Genomic DNA, 22,252 nt, shown 5'->3' with positions numbered 1-22,252 from the left:
AAACATACTGTTTTCAAATGTTAATATTCATCTTATTATATATCTCTGCACTCTATTATACAGTATCCTACTTTTTAGCCTTACTTTATCTTACCTTACTATATTTTATCTATTTTATCTCACTGTAGTCTATTTTATCTTATTTTATTGTACCTCACTTTATTCCATTTCATTGTATCTCACTGGGGCTGATGTCTATGCTTTGATATGGTCAGTTGACTAATCAGTAAAGTATACTATTAAATGTGTTCACAGATAAGGGACTCTTGGAAAATGAAAACTTAGCAAACGAACAATTATTTATTTCCACCACCCCACCCCCACTAAAAGAGACACTGAATATGTATAATAAATGTGATTGTATGGTTGCACTGAATAAATAAAACTCAGTTTTGTCTTAAGTATACAGTACACACAAATCTATATGGCAGTTACCAAATCTCCTCTCACTGACATACCTGGATCTTCCAGCAACGCATCTTTAGCTTTCCACTGGAGCTCAAAGCTATAGAAACAAATCATGTATTCGAGGTCCATAAGTATTACAGCCAGACTATTAAGCTGGTCAGCGAGCCAGAAATCTGCAAAACCCACCTTATGGAAGGGGGCAGTGAATACCCGGAACTACAAAAAATGAGAAGGTTCAAAGTACAATATTGTAAAACCCAGACCCAGAAAGTTGAAACATTTTCTTAAATGGTAAAACTGCATTACAGAAATTATTCTATCATTCAGTTTTACAAGGCAGATGTAGAAACTAAAGGATTTCTCAGTGCAATTCTATGTAAATAGCATGTCTATTTATTATGAGCCTGATTTGTCCTAATGCAGAGTACGCAACAATCAGATGCCCTAGTTCAAACCATTTTGAACTTAAACTTCCACTAATCTCTGTATCTATAGCCAAAGATATTGGACTGAGGGAGGTGAAGTACCTAACTTTTAAAGTGCTTTGATCACCTCCACCATTATACTTTACTATAATAAATGACAAAAATAAAAATTATGGAAAGTTTGCAGATAGTGTTCGACTGAGAATTTATATTCAAATCTTGCTTTACATTTATTATAATAGCATTCAAATTAAAACTGCATTATAATTAAGAGTTTTGTCATTAATTGCAGTGGTGAAATGGTTGTCAAAATTAGTTGACATTGACAATTTTATAGAAATCTGTTATGGATCATAAAATACTTTTAAGTTTAAGTTGTCTATCTCCAAGCATCAAGTGTTGGGAAACTGCCACTAAGGACCACCATTGTGGAAATGTTTGCTTTCACACACTTCTGCAACCACAGCGGAGGAAATAGTAAAAACAGATGTTTCTCCATCTCAGTCCATTCTGCCTTCAGCTATGTGCTTCTCAAACTCGGCCATTTCATGCTCCATTTATCTTGGATTATAGCTCTTCCTGCATGGTTAGTTAGAACAACATCATCCAAATGCTAAAATGGCAACACCAAGATCTATATAACACAAACAAGCAGGGGGCAGAGGATAATGTTCTTGCTGGTGATATTTTAGATACCACATATGTCTTTTAGATTCCTCCACTCAAAAATTAAACACATTTTGCCAAAATGTAATTAAAAAAAACTTTATTCAGAAACTTCTGACATTTCTGCTACTTGGTAGCAATAATTCTTGTCAAAGCATATACAAGTCTAACCTATGGAAATCTTATAGAAATACAGGAATCTGATTTACATATAAACCACATGAAATGAGGCAACATACAAGATAGTTGTAAATATAATACATATATTTCTCTATGAATCCAGAAGCATAGCTAGTTGGATCAAGTTCAGGATGAAAAGGAACAGAATATTCATGACAAATGATCAAATATTGTAGTCATTCAAACTGTACATTTATTTACAGATTAGGTTGCACTGTACCATCATTTTGAACTTTGTAAAGAACAACTAATTATTCTCCTCCTTCAATCTTCTCCCCTTCCCCCCAATATATACTGGTTTTGCTAAGATGCAATTGGACCAAATTTCAGTTCCCCGCTGATTTCAAATCAGCCAAACTCAGTCTGAATGTTAATTATCAATGTTATGAACATTAAGATAGAGTTCAGTGATTCAATTCTAACACCTTCAAGGAGCTGAGTCAAATGCTACAAGAGAATGAGTGAGTAAAGCAGCACTCTCAGTGCTGGCAGGATAGGATACAATGGAATGGAAAGGAGTTCTTCAGTTACTACACTTGCAGCAGCAATGAGAAGCCATATCTATTACAGGTGTTCATTGTTTTGGATATAAGAACAAAATACAATTGTTACATTTTTATGCTCAGGACAAGATTATCCAAAGAGTAACACTGCTACTGGGATGGTTATGAAAGTGCCAGTGTACACTGAAATTATTTTACAAGTGTCAGAGTCTTTCTACTAAACAGTTTAACAGATAAAACAAAAGAATTCAAATACATATGATCAGTTGGTATCTAAAATGATACTTATTTCAGCAATGGTGATAGAACTATTATATTACAAAAAAATGTAATGATTTTGCTATCAAAGACATGGTTATGAAATCTTCAGTCACAAACTCTGTAAATTCAGCGTTTACTGTTCAACCTACTCGTACCACTAAGTTTAACATACAAACTGCCTGTGGATAAGCAATGCAGGTAGCCCACGTAACTAAATCTGAGAATATTCAATTATAATATTTTTGGTAGGAGGAGTGGTGAGACAGTCAGTTGCTAATGGATTTTAACCAGATCTCAACTTACCAAGAGTTTAAGCAGCCAAAATCGAGATTTGTAGTAAAAGGTTTTTGTAGGATTGATAAGGAACAGCAGCATAAATCCATATAAGATAAGTGGGTTTGCCTGCATAGGAAATCCAGTGCTATCTCCATATATACATGCCAGCAGACTCAGGCACCATAGCATTCCAAGGAATCCAGCAATCTAATAGGATTACATTTTTAAAAAATGCAAATTTAGCTGTAAGTCAAGAAAAGGCAGAACATAATATATATGAATATATTACTGCAATATTACATTATTGTAAAATGTTAATATTTCCAGATCCAACTCAAAGTTCTGATTTTAAGTTTTAAAGTCCTACGTCATTTAGGACCAGCCTATTTGGTAAATATGTCTTCATCCCTTCATACAAACCCAATAACACTGAATAACAATTCTAACTCCTCCACTTAAGTTTCAGTGGACACTGCAAGATGTTTTAGATGATAGTAGTATGTGTACCTATGGAATACCCTTCCAAGAAAGTATTAGCTCATTTCGCTGCTGTTGATACAAAGGCCTTTTTAAAAAATTTTTTAATCAGAATCAAGAAGCTATATTATACTATTCTCCTGCATTGCTGATGATCTTATGTGCTTCTGTTGTCTGGTACATTTTGATGTGTTTAAATGTTTTGCTAAGATTAGTTAACAGGAAGAATATTTTAAGAATATCAGGCAGGACAATAACATTTCAGTCATAAGTACAAATAAGTACAGGGGCATGTAATTTTGATAAAATTAACCATAATGAGCTTGTGTCTTCATTGTGTTTCACCTGTAGTCTAGTAAACAGATACTCAAGAATACTAGCATAAGTTAATTTTCCTTTTCTAATCAGATCAGTGTTTGACAATCATAATTTTTAACTTGGAGCCTTGCAATTTCAAAAGATGGAAACTTTGATGAATTGGAACAAGTTGCTCAAGATTTTCAACTTATTAGTATATCCCATGACTGGAAATATATATATTTTTCAGACCTTGTTCCCCATCCCTATCCCAATCAGATGCAGAAGATGGGAAGAATGTGGGGCATATGAATAATAAGGTGGATAGCAGAAAGATTTCAATACCAAGTTTCATGTTATAGTAACCTCCAGGTTGGATTACTGTAATATGTTGTGCATATCTTTCTAAAAAGATATTCTACAATTTTCAACTAATACAGAATTTGGCAACTACACAGAGTCTAATTGGAAATAATCACATTGGCTGACTATTCATTTTGAGTTGCTGTTGCTTACATTTATACTTCTAAAGAGCTTGGAACCAAAGCTGGTTTATAATGTTTCATATTGTTTTTAGTTGATTGATATGTTGCTATTTTATCTCTCTCAAATTTAATTTTATGTATGTATTTTATTGTTGATATAATTCTATTTTCTACATTACCCTGGATGAAAAAAGTATTATTTTTTATTGATAATTTTAATTTATAAGGTCATTCAGACTCATCCTGAATTGGGTAGCCTTATAAATATAATTATAAATAAATGTAAATAAATATATTAAAATGACACATAATAAACATTCCAAGAGGAAGATGCTTGGCAGACTCCCAAACAAAGCAAACATATCTGAAGATGATCTGTATTATGCAATGCAATATATTTGTACAACATTAAATTTTAAATGCTACCTGTTCAATAAGCCATTCAAATGCAACAGTAGTGCTGTAATTACTAACATTACATAATATCCACCCATCAAGCAATGTTGCAATGCTATGTAAAGAACAGAAAAAGAGTAAAAAGCAATAAGCAAAAGAACCAGAGGCAGGAAAAAGAGGAAAGGCAAACTAACTAAACCTAATTAACTATTTGTTACTTTTCCATACCTTTCTATCCTTGCAACCATCCTTGCTTCCATCTTATCCATACACTGACTTATACATTGCTTTTTGTCCTTTAAATTTCTCACCTTTCTTTTCCTGAGCATCTCATCTAATAATGCTACCTTTAACTGTAAGATTTCAATTTGCAACATTAGTTGATTATATTATTATTTTAAACATATCTGTACATCTTGAAAATGTATTATAAGATTTTACAATATCCTCTAAAGATTGCACTTGCTTTGAAGTAGTAGATTGTACTCTGGGGACTATAAGTTTGTAAATAAAGACATATTCCTCCCCTCCCCCCCCAAAATGTAACAAGGAGTTGTGAGTGTATTGTGTTAAAGCATGAGGGATGGAGGAAAAAAAACTGGGAGACGAGGAAGATGGAGGAGGAATTGACCTAATGAAGTAATTAAAAATAAATGGTACATATTGGAAGAGTGTGGGGATGGCATGAAGGGAAGGAGAGAGGTAATGGATGAAGTATGGTTACACAGCTTCTTTCGTGTATTACACTGGGATGTTTCAGGAGAAAGAAGTGTCCTCTTCCCCAAAATACTCAGAAGCTATATAGCTACATAACGTATCATTTGAGGAATGGACTACCAGAGTCTGAAACTGAGCCATGTAGCATTACAGTACATACCTGTGATGGAGTGGAATTATGAAGGCCAGGCTCAGGGAAAAAAACATTTTCTTACATCTCCTGAGGAGCGTGGAAGATACAAGAGGATGAGACTGGCACCTCCCTGAGGAATTCACAATGTTGTGGCTGGCATTACTTGGGAGCTGGGGTTTCAGTCTGGGAAGACTGATGTCAGGCCTAGCCCAAGGAACTCCAAGAGACCATGTAAATTCAGTCCAGCTATGTTTATTAGCTACAACCTCTAACAAGAATCTTCCTAGACTGAAACCCCAGCTCCCAAGTAATGCCAGCCACAACACTGTGAATTCCTCAGGGAGGTGCCAGTCTTATCCTCTTGTATCTCCCACGCTCCTCAGGAGATGTAAGAAAATGTTTTTCTCCCTGAGCCTGGCCTTCATAATTCCACTCCAACACAATACCACAACAAGGGAATGCTTTGGGAATGATGGAAAAGAAACTAGATATATTCCTCTCCATTTTCAAATGAAATATTTTGTTGCAGTTCCCTCTTGTTATAAATCTAATACAAGTAACACACTTACTTGTATTAGATTTATAACTAACTGCTTAATAAGTAAGTCCAGTTGCTTTTCAAATGAGTTAATATGAAAAATAGTGTCTTATTACTCATCCAAACATGTTTCTAATGAAAAGTTTTCACGTCCTCCAGAACTTCTAGATCTTTATGATAAAATAAAGACATCCTTGAACAAGTATAGTTGGGAATTAAATTGGATATTTTCCCACTATACACATCTTATGTCTGGTTAGTAGAAGCTTTACAATTAAGCTGGTATAGAAGGATAAATGTTGCCTGCTTTGTAGTAAATCAGGCCATACTTTTAAATTTAAAAAATGGTTACCTACAGTGGGGCAAAAAAGTATTTAGTCAGCCACCAATTGTGCAAGTTCTCCCACTTAAAAAGATGAGAGAGGTCTGTAATTTTCATCATAGGTATACCTCAACTATGAGAGACAAAATGGGGGAAAAAATCCAGAAAATCACATTGTCTGATTTTTAAAGAATTTATTTGCAAATCATGGTGGAAAATAAGTATTTGGTCACCTACAAACAAGCAAGATGTCTGGCTCTCACAGACCTGTAACTACTTCTTTAAGAGGCTCCTCTGTCCTCCACTCATTACCTGTAGTAATGGCACCTGTTTGACGTTGTCAATATAAAAGACCCCTGTCCACAACCTCAAACAGTCACACTCCAAACTCCATTATGGTCAAGACCTTAGAGCTGTCAAAGGACACCAGAAACAAAATTGTAGACCTGCACCAGGCTGGGAAGACTGAATCTGCAATAGGCAAGCAGCTTGGTGCGAAGAAATCAACTGTGGGAGCAATAATTAGAAAATGGAAGACATACAAGACCACTGATAATCTCCCTCGATCTGGGGCTCCATGCTAGATCTTACCCCGTGGGGTCAAAATGATCATAAGAATGGTGAGCAAAAATCCCCGAACCACATGGGGGGACCTAGTGAATGACCTGCAGAGAGCTGGGACCAAAGTAACAAAGGCTACCATCAGTAACACACTACGCCGCCAGGGACTCAAATCCTGCAGTGCCAGGCGTGTCCCCCTGCTTAAGCCAGTACATGTCCGGGCCCATCTGAAGTTTGCTAGAGAGCATTTTGATGATCCAGAAGAGGATTGGGAGAATGTCATATGGTCAGAAGAAACCAAAGTAGAACGTTTTGGTCTAAACTCAACTCGTTGTGTTTGGAGGAGAGAGAATGCTGAGTTGCATCCAAAGAACACCATACCTACTGTGAAGCATGGGGGTGGAAACATCATGCTTTGGGGCTGTTTTTCTGCAAAGGGACCAGGACGACTGATCCGTGTAAAGGAAAGAATGTATGGGGCCATGTATTGTGAGATTTTGAGTGAACACCTCCTTCCATCAGCAAGGGCATTGAAGATGAAACATGGCTGGGTCTTTCAGCATGACAATGATCCCAAACACACCGCCCGGGCAACGAAGGAGTGGCTTCGTAAGAAGCATTTCAAGGTCCTGGAGTGGCCTAGCCAGTCTCCAGATCTCAACCTCATGGAAAACCTTTGGAGGGAGTTGAAAGTCCGTGTTGCCCAGCGACAGCCCCAAAACATCACTGCTCTAGAGGAGATCTGCATGGAGGAATGGGCCAAAATACCAGCAACAGTGTGTGAAAACCTTGTGAAGACTTACAGAAAATGTTTGACCTCTGTCATTGACAACAAAGGATATATAACAAAGTATTGAGATGAACTTTTGATATTGACCAAATACTTATTTTCCACCATGATTTGCAAATTCTTTAAAAATCAGACAATGTGATTTTCTGGATTTTTCCCCCCATTTTGTCTCTCATAGTTGAGGTATACCTATGATGAAAATTACAGGCCTCTCTCATCTTTTTAAGTGGGAGAACTTGCACAATTGGTGGCTGACTAAATACTTTTTTGCCCCACTGTAGGCATATTCCTGATAAAACAGATGAAGTACATACCTATGATACTTATTTTAAAGAACTGTAACATCATTATTATTTAGCTTCAACAATTTCTCCTTGTCTAGGCTACAGCTTTATCAAATAAAAATAAGCAAATGTATTCTATCACCTATTAAGGCATTTCAACTCTCTTCAGATTATAGAACTTACCTCAAAAAGATGCTGATGGGACAAATTACTGCGGGGATTGAGTTCAAAGATAAGAACATGATTCACTCCAGCTTGCCTCCAGCCATACGTGTTAATGCCAAGGAGAAAAAGGAATTCTATCAGAAGAAAGCCACCTCGATAGATCCTTATCAGTGGCCACACGTTCGATTCTTTCATTTTAAACACACCTATCAAGTAAAAGACCCAAATCAAACATAAACAATGGATAACCTACTAGAGATATCTAAGCAATTCTTTATCACAAAGGACATGTTCCTTCTTCTATATAAAATATCAATAACATGTAAAACATGACACTACTCAAATCCTTTCTTAATGCCTAGAATTATAATTTTCAGCAGCCTAAGAAAAAGTACTGAAATGTGATACCAGAAAATCCAAATTCTGCAACAGATTATCTTTAAAAGGCACACTTCCTTAATTTCAACCTATTCAGCAGTTATATTCCTTTTCTGATCAGGGCAGAGAACCTGCTGTCCTGCATATTTGTTAAACTACACTTTTCATCAGCCTGGCCCAACATGTGAAATTGTGATGAATGCTGGGAATTATATTTCAGCAACATATGGAAAGTTTCAGCGGGTAGGAACACCTGGCTGATCTTGTCTGGATTCAGAAGGTAAGTAGGGGCAGGCCTTGGTACTAGGATGACAAACCAGCAGGGAATACCAGGATAATAGTAATGGCAAACTACTTCCATACTGTTGGAAGAAATCTTCATAGTTGTGTCCATGGAGTCCCCAGGAGTATGCCTGAAGGCATCTTTACCTTTTAACATTTGATGCTCCTTACCCATGTTTATATTGAGCAACTTTTATTACCCAGATGGAAACCTGAGGGTGACTCACACATGACTTTTCCTTTTTCAATTTACTACAATATACAGTCCTAGCTGCCATGCATAAACAAAATTCTTAATATGGCCATTTCAACACAACTGCCAGCACCAGCAGGAGGGTATAAAAGTTCTTTCCCTTTGACATTCCTTAGCAGTTGATATTGAGAAGGATACTACCTTTAGAGCTGGAGATTCCATACAGTCCACATGATTAGTTGCTATGGATATAGTCTGTCCTCTTTTAAAGCCAACCAAGATAATGCCTATCACTATCTTATGGTAGTAGATCACACCTGTATTATGTAAAATACTCCCATTTCTACTTTGAATGCCTTAATAATCTGTTTTCTTTGATGACCTCAAGTTGTAGCATTATGAGAAAGAAAACTTTTTGCTCCCTTTCTTCACACCATTTATGTATTTACTTACCTTATTTATATATCATCATATTCCATATGGACTCATTGCCATCAATAATAATAGTAACATTATTTTAAGAATATTAGGCATGCTGATGATAAATTTTAACTAAATGTCCCCAATTTATTTACTTAATGTATTAATAATATAATCACAAAATTTCATATACCATACAAAGTGATTTAATGATTGATTGCAGTTTTTTAGGTGAAGGCTAGCATATGGGTTGTTCAACAGAACATGTACTAAAGTAAAACAAATGCAAGCAATACAGAAGGGACAACTGACAATGTGAATCTATTAGAAGTAAAAAAAAAAAAAAAAAGAGGGGAAAAAGAGAGCATGATCTTGGGAAAAATTTTTAAAAACATATTTTAAAAATTTCTGAGAGAACAAACACATAGCCTAGCAAGTAAAGTAAGGCAAAATGTTTGGGATAATAGTTAAAATGCTATACTGGGAACAGATTGTTCTGCTTTTGTCAGCTGGCAGTGACTATGTACGTTATAGTTCCTGGAAATATCTGAATTAAGGATATAATGAATAACTTGATAACTGTGCTAACTATTCTGACAATTTTGGACAATTTCCAGAAAGTCATGTGTGATAATGCAATCTAGTAGACAATCTGGGCCTAATTCCTATCACTACCAGTCATCATGGCCCATAGCAAGGGGTTGTGTTAGCCAAAACATCTAAAGGACACCAGGATATGATGTTTAGTGAATAATTTTGTGGCATTCATCTGAATTGGGATGTTCTGTAGTATGTGAGCAACAGTTCAACATTAAAAGTGTTCTGTACTAAATAACTCACTTGTTTTTTGAGGAAAACTGAAAATGAAAAAAATAAAAACTTTCAGAACCCTATTCCACAATTGACAGGTTAGGTCAACACATTACATGGTGCTACATTTTATACAGCAGACTTCTAAATTTCAGATACATGTAAGTGTATCTAAAGTTCCAGAGGGGTACATGCTCTAAACTGCATATACTCTAATGTTCAGACAAGAATTCATGAAACATGAATATGCAATACAGAGAACCATACACACGAACTGAGAAGCTTCCCACAATTATCTTTTGCTTTACTTTTCACAACAATCCTAAGGGGTAAAGGCTATCAGATCCTTTGCCTTAGGTTAATTCTTAAAATATTGGTTATAACTGCAATTTCCTTGCCAGAAATAGTATTCTGTATCCTAGGTATGGTAACATGAGCATAGTGGAGTATGCTTAAAAAAGCTGCTCTTGAAACTTTGTGAAAACTATGTTTTCTAATTTATGTAGACTCTAATTGTTCTAGATTCATTTATTTTATGAATTCATTTTTTTAAAAAAAAAGTAATATATTTTATTTTTTTCTATCTTATCTATATTTTCTTTGTAATAGAGCCTATTTAAAATTTGCTTCTGAACAAACATTCACAGGATTGCTGTCTAAAGGGTAAGAACCACAGAGTTTTCATTCAGAACTAAATGATGCAGGACTACTTCCTCTATTTCCTTACTTGGTTTTCAAGAGACTGTAGAAGAAGCTACTTAGGACAGTTACTCCTGCTATTTCCCTTTATAGGCTGTTTTTATTTCTCCATGAGTCTCCGAAAAACAGTATTTCTATTCTTCTCAGTTTTTAAAAAGCAGGTATAAGTGACAAGATTGCTAAACAGCTGATTACTGCCATTTAGATTTCTCATGACTGGCACCATTTGTCCCATGAACCACTTAATACTACTTCAGTCAGAAAATTTTAAACAGTAGTAAGAAAAAAATTGATCTTCTGTATATTTTTAGATCTACAATGCCAAGTACCTTAAATTATAACTCCTTGAAAGACACATGAATATAATTCAGCTTTGGAAAGATAAGGAATATTCAGAATGTTCAGCATGGGTATTGTAAGTATGGTGATCATTATAAATTAGTAAATACAAAAGAACTGAGAACACTTCAAATTCTCTTCTAATGAGCCTCTCTGAGTACAGTTACAAACCCAGTGGCAGACCTAAGTAGCAATTTGGCACAAGGAACACACTATCTTCTCTCAATTCCTTAACCAAAATATGGAAGATAATCCCATGATAGAAAAATAAATCAAGACGACCAAAAAGGCAAAGCATAAAATCATATATAAAATATATAAGAATTTTGTCTTTGCATCATAACCTGGCACTCACTATATATAAAAATATAATTTCAAACATTTTTATATATAGTGAGTGCCAGTTTATGACACCAAGACAAAATTTTTATATATCTTATATATGATTGAGATTTAGAACAGATGATCAGAAAATCAAAAGGGAAGCAATTCTGTCCAAAATCCTACATGGTCAATCAAGAACTAATGTGAGATACAAATATTCTTAAAATGAATGGAAATAGTGATCACATTGACAAGAAATGGGAAACAGAAATGGGAAATTCCCAAAGATGCGTAACACAGGCACATTTGATTTCAAAATGGGAACAAGATCCCAAAACCATGGGATCAACAATAAGACAGTCAAATAAATCCAAATGCTTGGTGTATTTATTTGAAACTTCTAGAATGCATATCATGTAATAGGGGAAAAAAATTCAGTCCCAAAGGATGCCAGCATATCTAATAAGCAGAACCAAAGAAGCTATACATGGCCAGAAATATTCTTTGGAAAATGGAAATCTTACTAAAATGAAGAGAGCGAAGTGGAACGTATGATCTAGTCAACAACACCACAAGATGTGAATAAAGGGAAAAAATATGCATGCTTAAAAAATGATTCAGAAGAAGTGCTTCAGGCAGTATTTCTCTGCTGTTCATTAAAACAGTCCACTTCCAGGTTTCTGCATAAGCGTGAAAAAAAGATGTGAATTCTTTAATAGTTATATTAATTTTAATGAGTAGATCCCTTAAAGTAGCAGCATCTTGTGGAATCCTGAATAGCAGAGAGGTCATGTATTCACCAATGGTCCTAAACACTTCTCCAGAAACATTTTCAAGGCATGCACAACCCTTAAAAACATTTTCTCTATATATCAGATGCAGGAAACTAGCAAGCAGTTGGATTTTAAAGAATGAAAATGTACTGAAGAAGAGTCATTGCAGAGAACTTACTTCAGATGGGCTCAGGACACTTTTAAACTAAAAACAAAACAACCTAAAATAACTCCCCCCGCCCCCAAAGAACAGATCTATCCACTATTGTTATCATTGCCTTTCTGTGCCCCAGGTACCAAAATAGCATTTTAAAACATATTTAGGGTTTGGGGCCATAATAAACATTGATGATTTAAAACCAGCAGGTCTTAGCCACCAAAAAAAAAAAAAAAAAGCCATTCATCCTGGATTTGTAGGTAATTACTAAATCAGGAGGTAGAGGCCATAGCCACAACAGCCTTTGCTCTGTGTTGGCTGATACAATAGCTATGTCCTGTCCTAGATCATGAACGTGGCTTATATTCTTTTCTCTCTTTTGGACAGTTATAAACTAATGGGACTGTCCTAGAAAATAACTCAGAAGCCTCAGCTGCTATAAAATGCAGTTGCTCACTTGCCGATGGGAAAGATCAGTTATAGCTAGGTAACACATATATTGAGGGAGGTGCGTTGGCTGCCAGGTCCAATTCAAAGTGCTGGTTATTACCTATAAAGCCCTTATTGCTTGGCTCTTGCTACTTGTGGGACCACCTGTTCAAAGCTAAATCTGCCTGTTCAACATACTTTGGTCAGAAGGGCACGTTGTAAATCCCTCCATGAGATATTCAGGAAGTCTTACTGAGGAGTCCTAGCAACAGTTTCTAATTAGCCGATAAGATTCTTGGCTATTTGCAAAACTCAGTGTGAGAAATGACAGGACAATCTTCCCCTCTTCTCACTTCACAGAAAGCTATTTATGATTTTTCCTCTGTCTGCCTACTTTTGTACTCAGCTACAGCTCAGTTTGGCTGGCCTGTTCCCTTTTTATTGAACCTCTGCCATTGCTTTTCCAGCTTAGCTTACTCCTCTCCAGTTGATCCCAACCTTTACAGGTTGCTTTCAACATTGGGATGCAACTATTTAGGAGTGAGCCCAGACATATTTGTCTAAGAGCTTCCCTTCTCCCTCCTTTCTACCACTCTGTTATTACTCACTGCTGGTGGCTGTTTTGAAAATACTAGTTTCTAAATGCTACTATTTCCACGTGTGAAATTTTGTACAAATGCTAGGACAAATGGTTTTACCATATGATCTCAAACATCTGAAAGCAGGTGTTCTCTTTAGGTCAACAGGATTTGCTTCCAAGATACTGCTGAAGATCTGACTCAGAGAGATTCACATTATTAAAAGAACATCTTATTCCACTGCTTCATAACTTTTATAAAAAGCTGTACTGTATGTAGAAGCCTTCTGAATTTGCTTTAAGCATATGAAAAGCTGAAAAGATCATCCTGGCATCTCACATAAATTATGACCACCGATTTCAATACTAGCCATTTTATTTTATTTTATTTGTTTTTATAACAGGTCTATGACTATGGCCTTGATTTTGTGGACCTCAACCCTGTAGGCTTCAGACAGAACAAACAAAATTTGGTAACAGATTTCACCCTAAGTGATGAAATAATCTGTTGTTTGGCAAATCAGTGTGGATAATGTTCATTAACTTTACACACGTTTTATACATTTAACATATATTACAAGGATTTTATGTATGGGCAAAATCTCAATCACCTTTTAACAGGCATTTGACTGTAATGGGCATTGCTCTCCCCCATTACTCTGTTGAACTGAGTTTACTGTACTATAACGCTGGACTGGACTAGAGTATCCAAATGCCACTCCCACTCCACTATTCACAACCAAATTTTGCAAAGCTGTTTAGGAATGAGATTATGCTACTGCAAGCCTCATTTAGACTACAATATCCTCTCTCCCATCAGAACGCTTGTGTTTTCCACTTTCAAATTAGCAATTGAATACGAACACAGAGTTTGTTCTAAGAACACCCAGAACTGAAATAAGCAAATCACATAGTATGAAAAGATAAATTAAAAAGTATTTTAAAAGCTCATTCACAGAGAGGAAATTGAACACGTGGTTATCCAAAAACTGAATTACTGCTTTAAGAAAAGTACACTGAACATCCAATTTCTTTACTGTGTTGATACCTCTATCTGCATCCTTTACCCAGGGCCACTGCCAACCTGTAAAGTGCCTTTGTGCAAAAGGTTTTTTTGCCGTCCCTCAGCAGCCCTGCCTCCTCCACTGCCTGGGCCACACAGCCTGTGCAGCAGGCCCCATCCACCACTCCACTTCTTTCGTGTCCTCCTGCTGGCACCAGTGATGGTACTGTGAAGCGTGTGGAAAGGCCAGGAAGAGGTGGGGGTGGCACAAGTTACCCTTTTCTCCCACCACCTAACATTCTCTAGTGCTTTCCGGTGTCTTTCTACTCAGGGAACAGAAGTTGAATTAATCTGCCCTCCATCCCTTTTCATTGATGCTCCTTCTACAATGTCCATCTGGTACCCCCCTCCCCCGTGTCATGGCATCTTTGTGCAGAGTACAACTTGCACACCTGCTTGCAGTGGTCCTGCCTATATCCCATCTCTTCCTCTGTTTGTGTCTATCTTTCTTTACCTCTGTGTGTCTGCTAATTTTTTAAAAATCATAAACTCTAACCCTAAAATAAAATTTATGTTTCCTTTTATGACTTTTTCCCCCCCAAAGTATGGGTTGCAACCTTTAAGGAGGTCACAAGAAAATGGATGGTCACATCTTTCTAAGGCGGCTTGCCAGTTTGATGCAAAAAAATACTGGATGCACAGCAATGCCACTTCCAGAGGGCATTTTTTAAAACACATTGTTTTTTCCCCTTTCAAAGGAGAAGAAATTATGCCTGGAGGGCATTAGACTTCTATGCAAAGCTCTAATCATCTGACATGATGGAGAGGAGAGGAGAGGACAGGAGAGGACAGGAGAGGAGAGGACAGGAGAGGACAGGAGAGGACAGGAGAGGACAGGAGAGGAGAGGAGAGGAGGGGAAATTAGGGCTGTGATTGTTATTTTAGCGTGGCTTCCATACGAGAGAGAACAACAAAAGCAACTTTCAGCCTGCCAGTGTTTTGCAAGCTATAGCATTTAAGAACAGTTTAAGAAAAACTGATTTAAGGCAAGGATAACTTTTTCTTTTTTTTCCCCTAACTCTGGTGAATAAGAACAGCTATCTTCAGAATAAAATAAATAAAAAAGAGATTTCAGGAATTATGCAAAAATAAACAAATTCATATAAAAATATGAATTTAAAATTAATTATTATAAGTTTATAAAGTTATAAGGCTCTATGATAATTTAGTTTGATATCTTAATAGTTAATTATTAAAACTAAATGGTATATTTATTTTCTGTGCAACCCTAACCCCAATAAAGCATTCACTTTATTCATGGAGGATTGTCAAATTCATTTAAAGAGATTAGAGTATTGCAAGGCTTAAGACTAATTTACACTTGATGTATGAAAACAGCTGAGTATTATGGAAGAACTCAGTTTCACTGTTTCTACAGGATCAATAATGTCTGACTGAAAAAAAGTTTATCCAAAATGTCAGTTTAATACCTTTATTTAGATTTTGAAGTGAGCTTGGCTCACTCATCCTATGCTAACATTAAACCTACAAGAAAAACAGTCATCCAAAACCCTGAATTCAAGTTGCAAGTCAAGTTTACTATTAAAAACTAACCTGAAAGTATGAGGGTGATATTCAGCACAATGAATATTCCACAGAATAACCCAACCCTGAAAGTAGTCCATGCTGGTGCCGGCTGCAGAGAGAACAGAACATTTTTGTTCATTTTTAATATCCTTATAAGATTATAAAAGTCTTTCACTGACATAATGAAACTTATTGATATATAAGTTTGAGTTAAGATGCAGGCAAGCCAATGACTGAATCCCTTGTACATGGATGTAAGCAGCAGCAATACATAAGCAAGAGCGGTCAAAAGAGCTTTTTATAACACCAGGGAGATAATTAAATAGTTCAGGTCACTGCCAGACTTGTGTGGGCCTTAGGATAATACTAGTGATACTCCATTACTATAAAGATTTCATTAGTATGGAGTAACTGCAACCAACAGTCACTTCTCCTTCTATGGCAGTATCAGTGTTGAATGGGATAAGCATCATGTAATTGCTCAGTTCTGACTGGCTTGAGGCATATATCATGTTTTAGTTCTGACAATGCTATGCATAGCATTTGATGCCTAGTACTGCTGTTGATAAAACATGGCAATTGTTTAATGTCAAGAAACCATTTAGCTCTCGTGAATGATTGTGTCAATGCTACTACTGAAAAGCCTTTCTTGAATGGAGAAGCCGAGTAGCAGCTGGAATGGTGCTAGGGCCAGTATCTAATCAAAATCAAAGCAGCAATTGGGTGATTAAGACAATGCTGATTGGGAAAGGGAAGCAGTGTTAGACAAGGAATCAGGCTCAACTGGCCTCAGCAGACATAAAAAAAATCCATGGCCTGAAGGAATATTTTGCTTATGTCTTAGAATGAATGATCGAAATCTCTAAGAATTACTTAGCTATACAAAACCCTCTGTTGCTCTCTTACTGTTGCTGTTTTACAGAGCTCTTTGCCTATGAGTTTTCATGGGAATAAATAGCAGAGGAAAATAACAAAATAATTAACTGGAACTGGAATGAATTACAGGACTGAGTTGAACACATATGCACTTTTTTATTCTAGCATTCTTTCTATTCTACACATTAATGTACTCTCAATTAACAAGATTTTTGAAGTGAAAGTTACAAAGTAAAAAGTTAAAGATAACTGAAGATATGGAGTTGATGTCATCTCTTCAATGAGTGTCCATCTATCAGATGAAATATAGTGAAGCACTTCTTATATTTCCATCACCTGTGCTGCCCCTAGTGGTGGGACACGTAATCGTTTCATGGCCTTCTGTCGGTCTCCATCTTCCAACTCATTGGTTACTACTGTCTAAAAAAACAAATAGATAAAAAGAAACTAATATTTTTTTAAAAAAATTAAGGCACGCATATTTACAAAAGTGATATAGCAGAATATGCAGTTATCCCATCACAGATGAAAGAGGCACTAAAAGTTCAAAAGCTTATTTTAAAATGTATCAAAAATCACTTTAATTAGTAGGATTTCAATTCCTACACAGTTATAAATAAAAATCTGTCATATTAGCATTGGAACAACCTGGCTCATAAACATACTATTTCATTCTCCTGGAATGGGTTGATTTAAATGTTTTCTGAGGGATATGTGTATTTCCAGGTGGACTAGTTAGAAACAGAAGTAGTCAATAGTAGTCTGGGCAGTTCATTTCTGGAAATACTGTAACATGAACCACTGCTGGTCCATTTTGGAAGAGGAAAATAGGATATTCCAGAGCCACCCCTTACACAATATACTCTACCTCTGTTTCAGAGATGAGCTGGTTGATTTTCTTGCAAGTATAGAAAGGAGCCACTTCAACATGAGCCACTCTCCAATCTGCACCTCGTGGTGTCTCCAGGATCTTATCATGTTTCTTCAAAATCTTACGGAACCCTGTGAAATTTAGATTCTAAAGGTAAAGAAAAAACACAACCATGTTATTTTCTTGATGTCTGTGCATATTTCTCTTTTGTTTGATATCAGGGAACTGGGAAGGGTAATAAATGTCAGCAGGAAGAAACTACAAAATCTTTCCCATTGTTTTTAAACAAACATGTTTTACATTTTTCTATCCATGCTAATAAAGCCAGTCCTTTTTTGCTTTAAAAATTAACGAAAGATCAGCTTTGAAAAATCATATATTCTCTCATAGGATATTGCTGCAATATAACCTCATCTTGTAAATTGCATTTTTAAATTAAAATGCCAGAGCTGAAGTTTGCCTGTATCCCATATTTGGTTGTCTTTCAGTTTTATACATAATCTCAGATGCATAAAATTGATTATAGTTACTAACAGCAACTCCACACTTCATACAGACAAAAACACAGGATTAGAAACCAAGCTGACGAACACTTGGCATATAAAGTACCGTTTACTGGGAATAATCATTATTGCAGGAAGTGAATATTTAAAAAAGAAAGTCATTGGATTATCAGAAAAAGCAAATAAAGAATTAAATATTAAGATATGCAAATTTTCACTTGTTTTTAATTCATTGTAGTACATGGGAATGAGTTAAAATACTGGTAGAAAAATCTGTTATGTTATTTTAAGGCTGTGGCATATTATATTTCATGTTATATTGCATCATATTGCATTAAATCATCAGAGAGATGGAAAAGTGTAATTTATTTTAACGGTGTAATTTATTTTAAAGATATCTATGTGTGTGTGTTGTGTATGCTTTTATCTTTTTTATTTAAGCTTCAAAAGGAGTACAATTAAAGAAAAATCCTTAATAGTTCATGACATGATATATAAACTAAATAGCAATAAAACCATATCATTCTATTACTATAATATAAAAATTATATAGTTTAAAAAAGAAGCATAACCTGTTATATAAAAGCACTATATGGTAAAGAGAAAAAAATATTCACAAAACCAATCTAAATTTAAAAAAAAAAAAAAAAAGAGGGAAAAATCATATAAAATGGGGGGGGGGGGTTAAAGGTTCCTTATAAACTAGACATCCAAAAGATAATTTATTTGGAAAGTTATCCCATTTAGGCTAGGTTGGTAATATCAGTTCCAAATCTGAAACAAAACAAAACAGCATCAAAATATGGTGCCTATGGGAAAGGTTACAACAGCTCTACTGAAATTATTTTCAATTAAATTATGCCTGGAGTGGTTTCATAATGGAACTCAGTAGGATGGAAAGGCAAGGAAACGATCTGGAGATGGGAACAGGAAACCAATATATTAATGATCTATATTATCTTTAATAAGAAATTTTAATTATTCTCTCTTGAAAAAGCCCAGCATTCTGCCTCCCTGCTCCCACGAGAGCTATACCTTGTTCACAAGCTAAATGAAAAAAAATGAAGTCATGATTTCAGGCATAGATTTTCTTTCTGGCTTGAATAATTTTAGTTGCTCTGGGAATAATTACAGCTTCTGACAAACCTCAGCGAGCTGAAGTGTTTGACAAGCCTATTACTACCTCACACTGTTGAATTCTTGCCAGAAACTTGCTACTCCAACTGCAGATTTTGAGCAATAAAGAGTTAATCATAAAAAATATTCAACTTCTAGGAATGCAGTCAGAGGAGAAATTTAAAAAGTAACTGCTTCCCAAGCAATCCATATAGTATGGAATATTACCAGACATAAAGATCACAGAGCTTCTCCCCAACCTCTTTCTGTCCAGGGTATTTATTTGAAGACTATTGAAAAGTTTTTCCTATTTGTCAAATAAGGATGTAGTAACTAACCAGTGCCAGAGGATAAAGAACAAATTAACTATTTATATAAATGAAGGTCTATAGGTAGCAAGTCCATCTCTTTAATTCAGAGAAATTTCCAGTGTGCAGTAGGGACCACATCTATCATTGTTAGGAAGAGACATTCCACTATCTGCAATGACATGATTTTCATACCCTTTACAAGGTTTTTGTGGCAATGCATATGTTCCTGTGTCTACACCAGAATGTGGCAATCTATGGCTAAAAGATGCATGCAGCCCCATTTACTTCTTTATTATTCCAGACAGTATCTGAAAAATTAGGCAATAAATAACCTAACATCTGATTTTTCATATATTTGTGGGAAACAAAAGAATATTTTGCTAGCCATCAGGTAAGTTTAAAGCATGCCCATTGAAAGCTTATCTGAACCTGGTCTAAAAGGTGAAATGGCATGTTGGAAATTAATTATGGACTCAAGCTCTTCATATACATCTGCAGCTCATTCATAACAATACAAGCTATAAAGTAAAGCAGAATCTGAACTAATTAAATCTTATCCAATAGCTATATGTTGAACCAGATTAAAGACCATCTGGAATACAAAAATTCCAGCAAATCACAGTCTAATCAAGATTAATTCCATCTTAATCACTAGAAACATCCTTTAATGATATGATCCATACCTGATAATTCTGCAGTAAGATGAGGCTGAGGTAGAACTCACTGAAGGCCAGTTTCAGGTCTTTGATGTTCCTATGCTGAACTCGTTCCTCATGAGACAGATGGAAGACTGGCTTTTTACGTTGTCGCAGGGTAGTAAGACCACTGGTTTCCTTTTGTGCATCCAAAGTTGACTGCAATTCATTCTGTAGTGTAGCAAATCTGCGCTGAGCTTCTGCCAGTTTTTCTATGGAATGAAAATACAGAATATGTTTATATATTATATTAAATAAGCTCAACATAAATAACATGGATCATGTTGCTCTTCTCCTGAAGGAGCGGGTACACAGCCATGGTGTATTACAGCACATATGGATAAATAATAATAAAAAGAATCCAGTTGTCATTTGATTCTTTTTTTCCCTGCAAGATGATGGGGGGCTGTAGTTCATTTAACTACAATGGGGATGGGAATAACTAATTCATAACTCATAATGCAAGTGTCCCTCATTAAGAATCTTGTAAACATACAGGTAGTCCTTGACTTACGACCATTTGTTTAGCAACCATTCAAAGTTATGGCGGTACTGAAAAAAGTGACTTGTGACTAGTCCTCACACTTATGACCTTCACAGTATCCCCGCATTCATGTGATCAAAATTCAGACACTTGGCAACCAGCATGTATTTACGATGGTTGCAGTGTCCGGGATTACATGATCACCATTTGCAACCTTCCAAGCCAGCTTCCAACAAGCAAAATCAATGGGGAACCACATGATTCATTTAACAACCACTGCAAAAAATATAGTAAAATTGGGTGCTGTCATATGATGCCTCACTTAACAACCACATCACTGAACAATGAATTTTCTGGTCCCTATTGTGGTCGTAAGTCAAGGACTACCTGTACAACTTTAAATGACAATATAATTAAAACGTATCTGTCTGATACCATGATAACTCCTAAGTTTTTAATGTTTCTCCTTGAAAAGGGGTCAGAAAGTAAGAACTGACTTTCACTCATTGTCATCCAAAGCCTAGTTCACAAAAGAAATTAATTTTCCTGATGCCAAAATATAACACTGCAGTCCACTTATAAGCATTTATTTATATTAAAAACCTACTGACCACTAGTTGTACTTAGAACTTCTTTCCATGAAGAAAATATTACAGCTTTTACTATCTACAGCTAAACCCTATGAAACGGACTACATATGTACAAAATCTGTCCTGGAATGAAGTATTCAAGAGAATTCAAATACATTCTGTTTTCCTCTAGGCCATGATATTCTGATGTGGTTTGGTGGTTTCTGAAAGTAAATCCTCCAAACTGGAACAAGCACAAGGTCTTCTGGGGTGATATGGCCCTAAAATAAGCCAATTTCATCTGGAACACCTAGAACCTCTTCTAGTTTGGGAAAGTTACTTCTGAAAACCACCGAACCACCCCCAAAAGATCAAGGTCCAGAAGGAATTTTGCTGCCATGCCAGAGGAAATTGGAACATTCCAGAGTTTTCTAGAACATTCTTCTCCTGGATTGATGAATGTTCACTTCCCTAAAGCATACTTAGTCGCTCACAATTTTAAGATTTAAAGCAAGCATTTCAAAGAGGATAGTACTAACCCCATCAATAAAACCAAACTGGTATTCAAGACTAATCTACTACAAAATAATAAAAAAATAAAAAGCTATCAAATATTTATTTATGATTTAGATGTATAATTTATTTCACTTGTTGTCATCTATGGTTTCCAACTAAAATTATTCAACTGTATCATCACTGACCTATAATTCATTCCAAACAATGGCAATTGTCTCTCATAAAATCTGGATGATCGGTCCGTATGTCCTATCATAGTTCCAAAACTATTACAGGTATATACCAGGAAAAAAAACTGCAGCAGATATAGGTACAGGTATCAGATCTAGCATCTGATCTAGTTAACAAGATGCTAACTTTAGGCTATGTCTCCTTTGACAAAATTGTTTCATGACTTAATAATGTCATCCGCAATCTCAGGAATTCATATACTTTCCAAGGTGTTATATGCCATTG

The 22,252-nt window shown here is 35.7% G+C and overlaps 1 protein-coding gene across 1 annotated transcript in view; it reads right to left on the bottom strand.

Annotated features, from left to right (window-relative positions):
* XPR1 (xenotropic and polytropic retrovirus receptor 1) overlaps positions 1-22,252 on the bottom strand; it is a 99,634-nt gene that overhangs the window by 28,946 nt on the left and 48,436 nt on the right. The window contains exons 4-10 of the mRNA XM_088153466.1: positions 20,216-20,439; positions 17,600-17,749; positions 17,068-17,151; positions 15,883-15,964; positions 7,903-8,090; positions 2,747-2,926; positions 459-624 (exon numbers count right to left, since the gene is read on the bottom strand). Coding sequence (XP_088009592.1) covers positions 459-624; positions 2,747-2,926; positions 7,903-8,090; positions 15,883-15,964; positions 17,068-17,151; positions 17,600-17,749; positions 20,216-20,439 — 1,074 coding nt within the window. The remainder of the gene's footprint in view (positions 1-458; positions 625-2,746; positions 2,927-7,902; positions 8,091-15,882; positions 15,965-17,067; positions 17,152-17,599; positions 17,750-20,215; positions 20,440-22,252) is intronic.

This window comes from Python bivittatus, unplaced genomic scaffold (genome assembly GCF_059951505.1).
Source record: "Python bivittatus isolate LINGU-HERP-01145 unplaced genomic scaffold, Pbiv_v1 ctg000700_np1212, whole genome shotgun sequence".
Lineage (NCBI taxonomy): Eukaryota > Metazoa > Chordata > Lepidosauria > Squamata > Pythonidae > Python > Python bivittatus.
The sequence above is the reverse complement of the archived record's forward strand: the minus strand, read 5'-3'. Positions and strand labels throughout refer to the sequence as shown.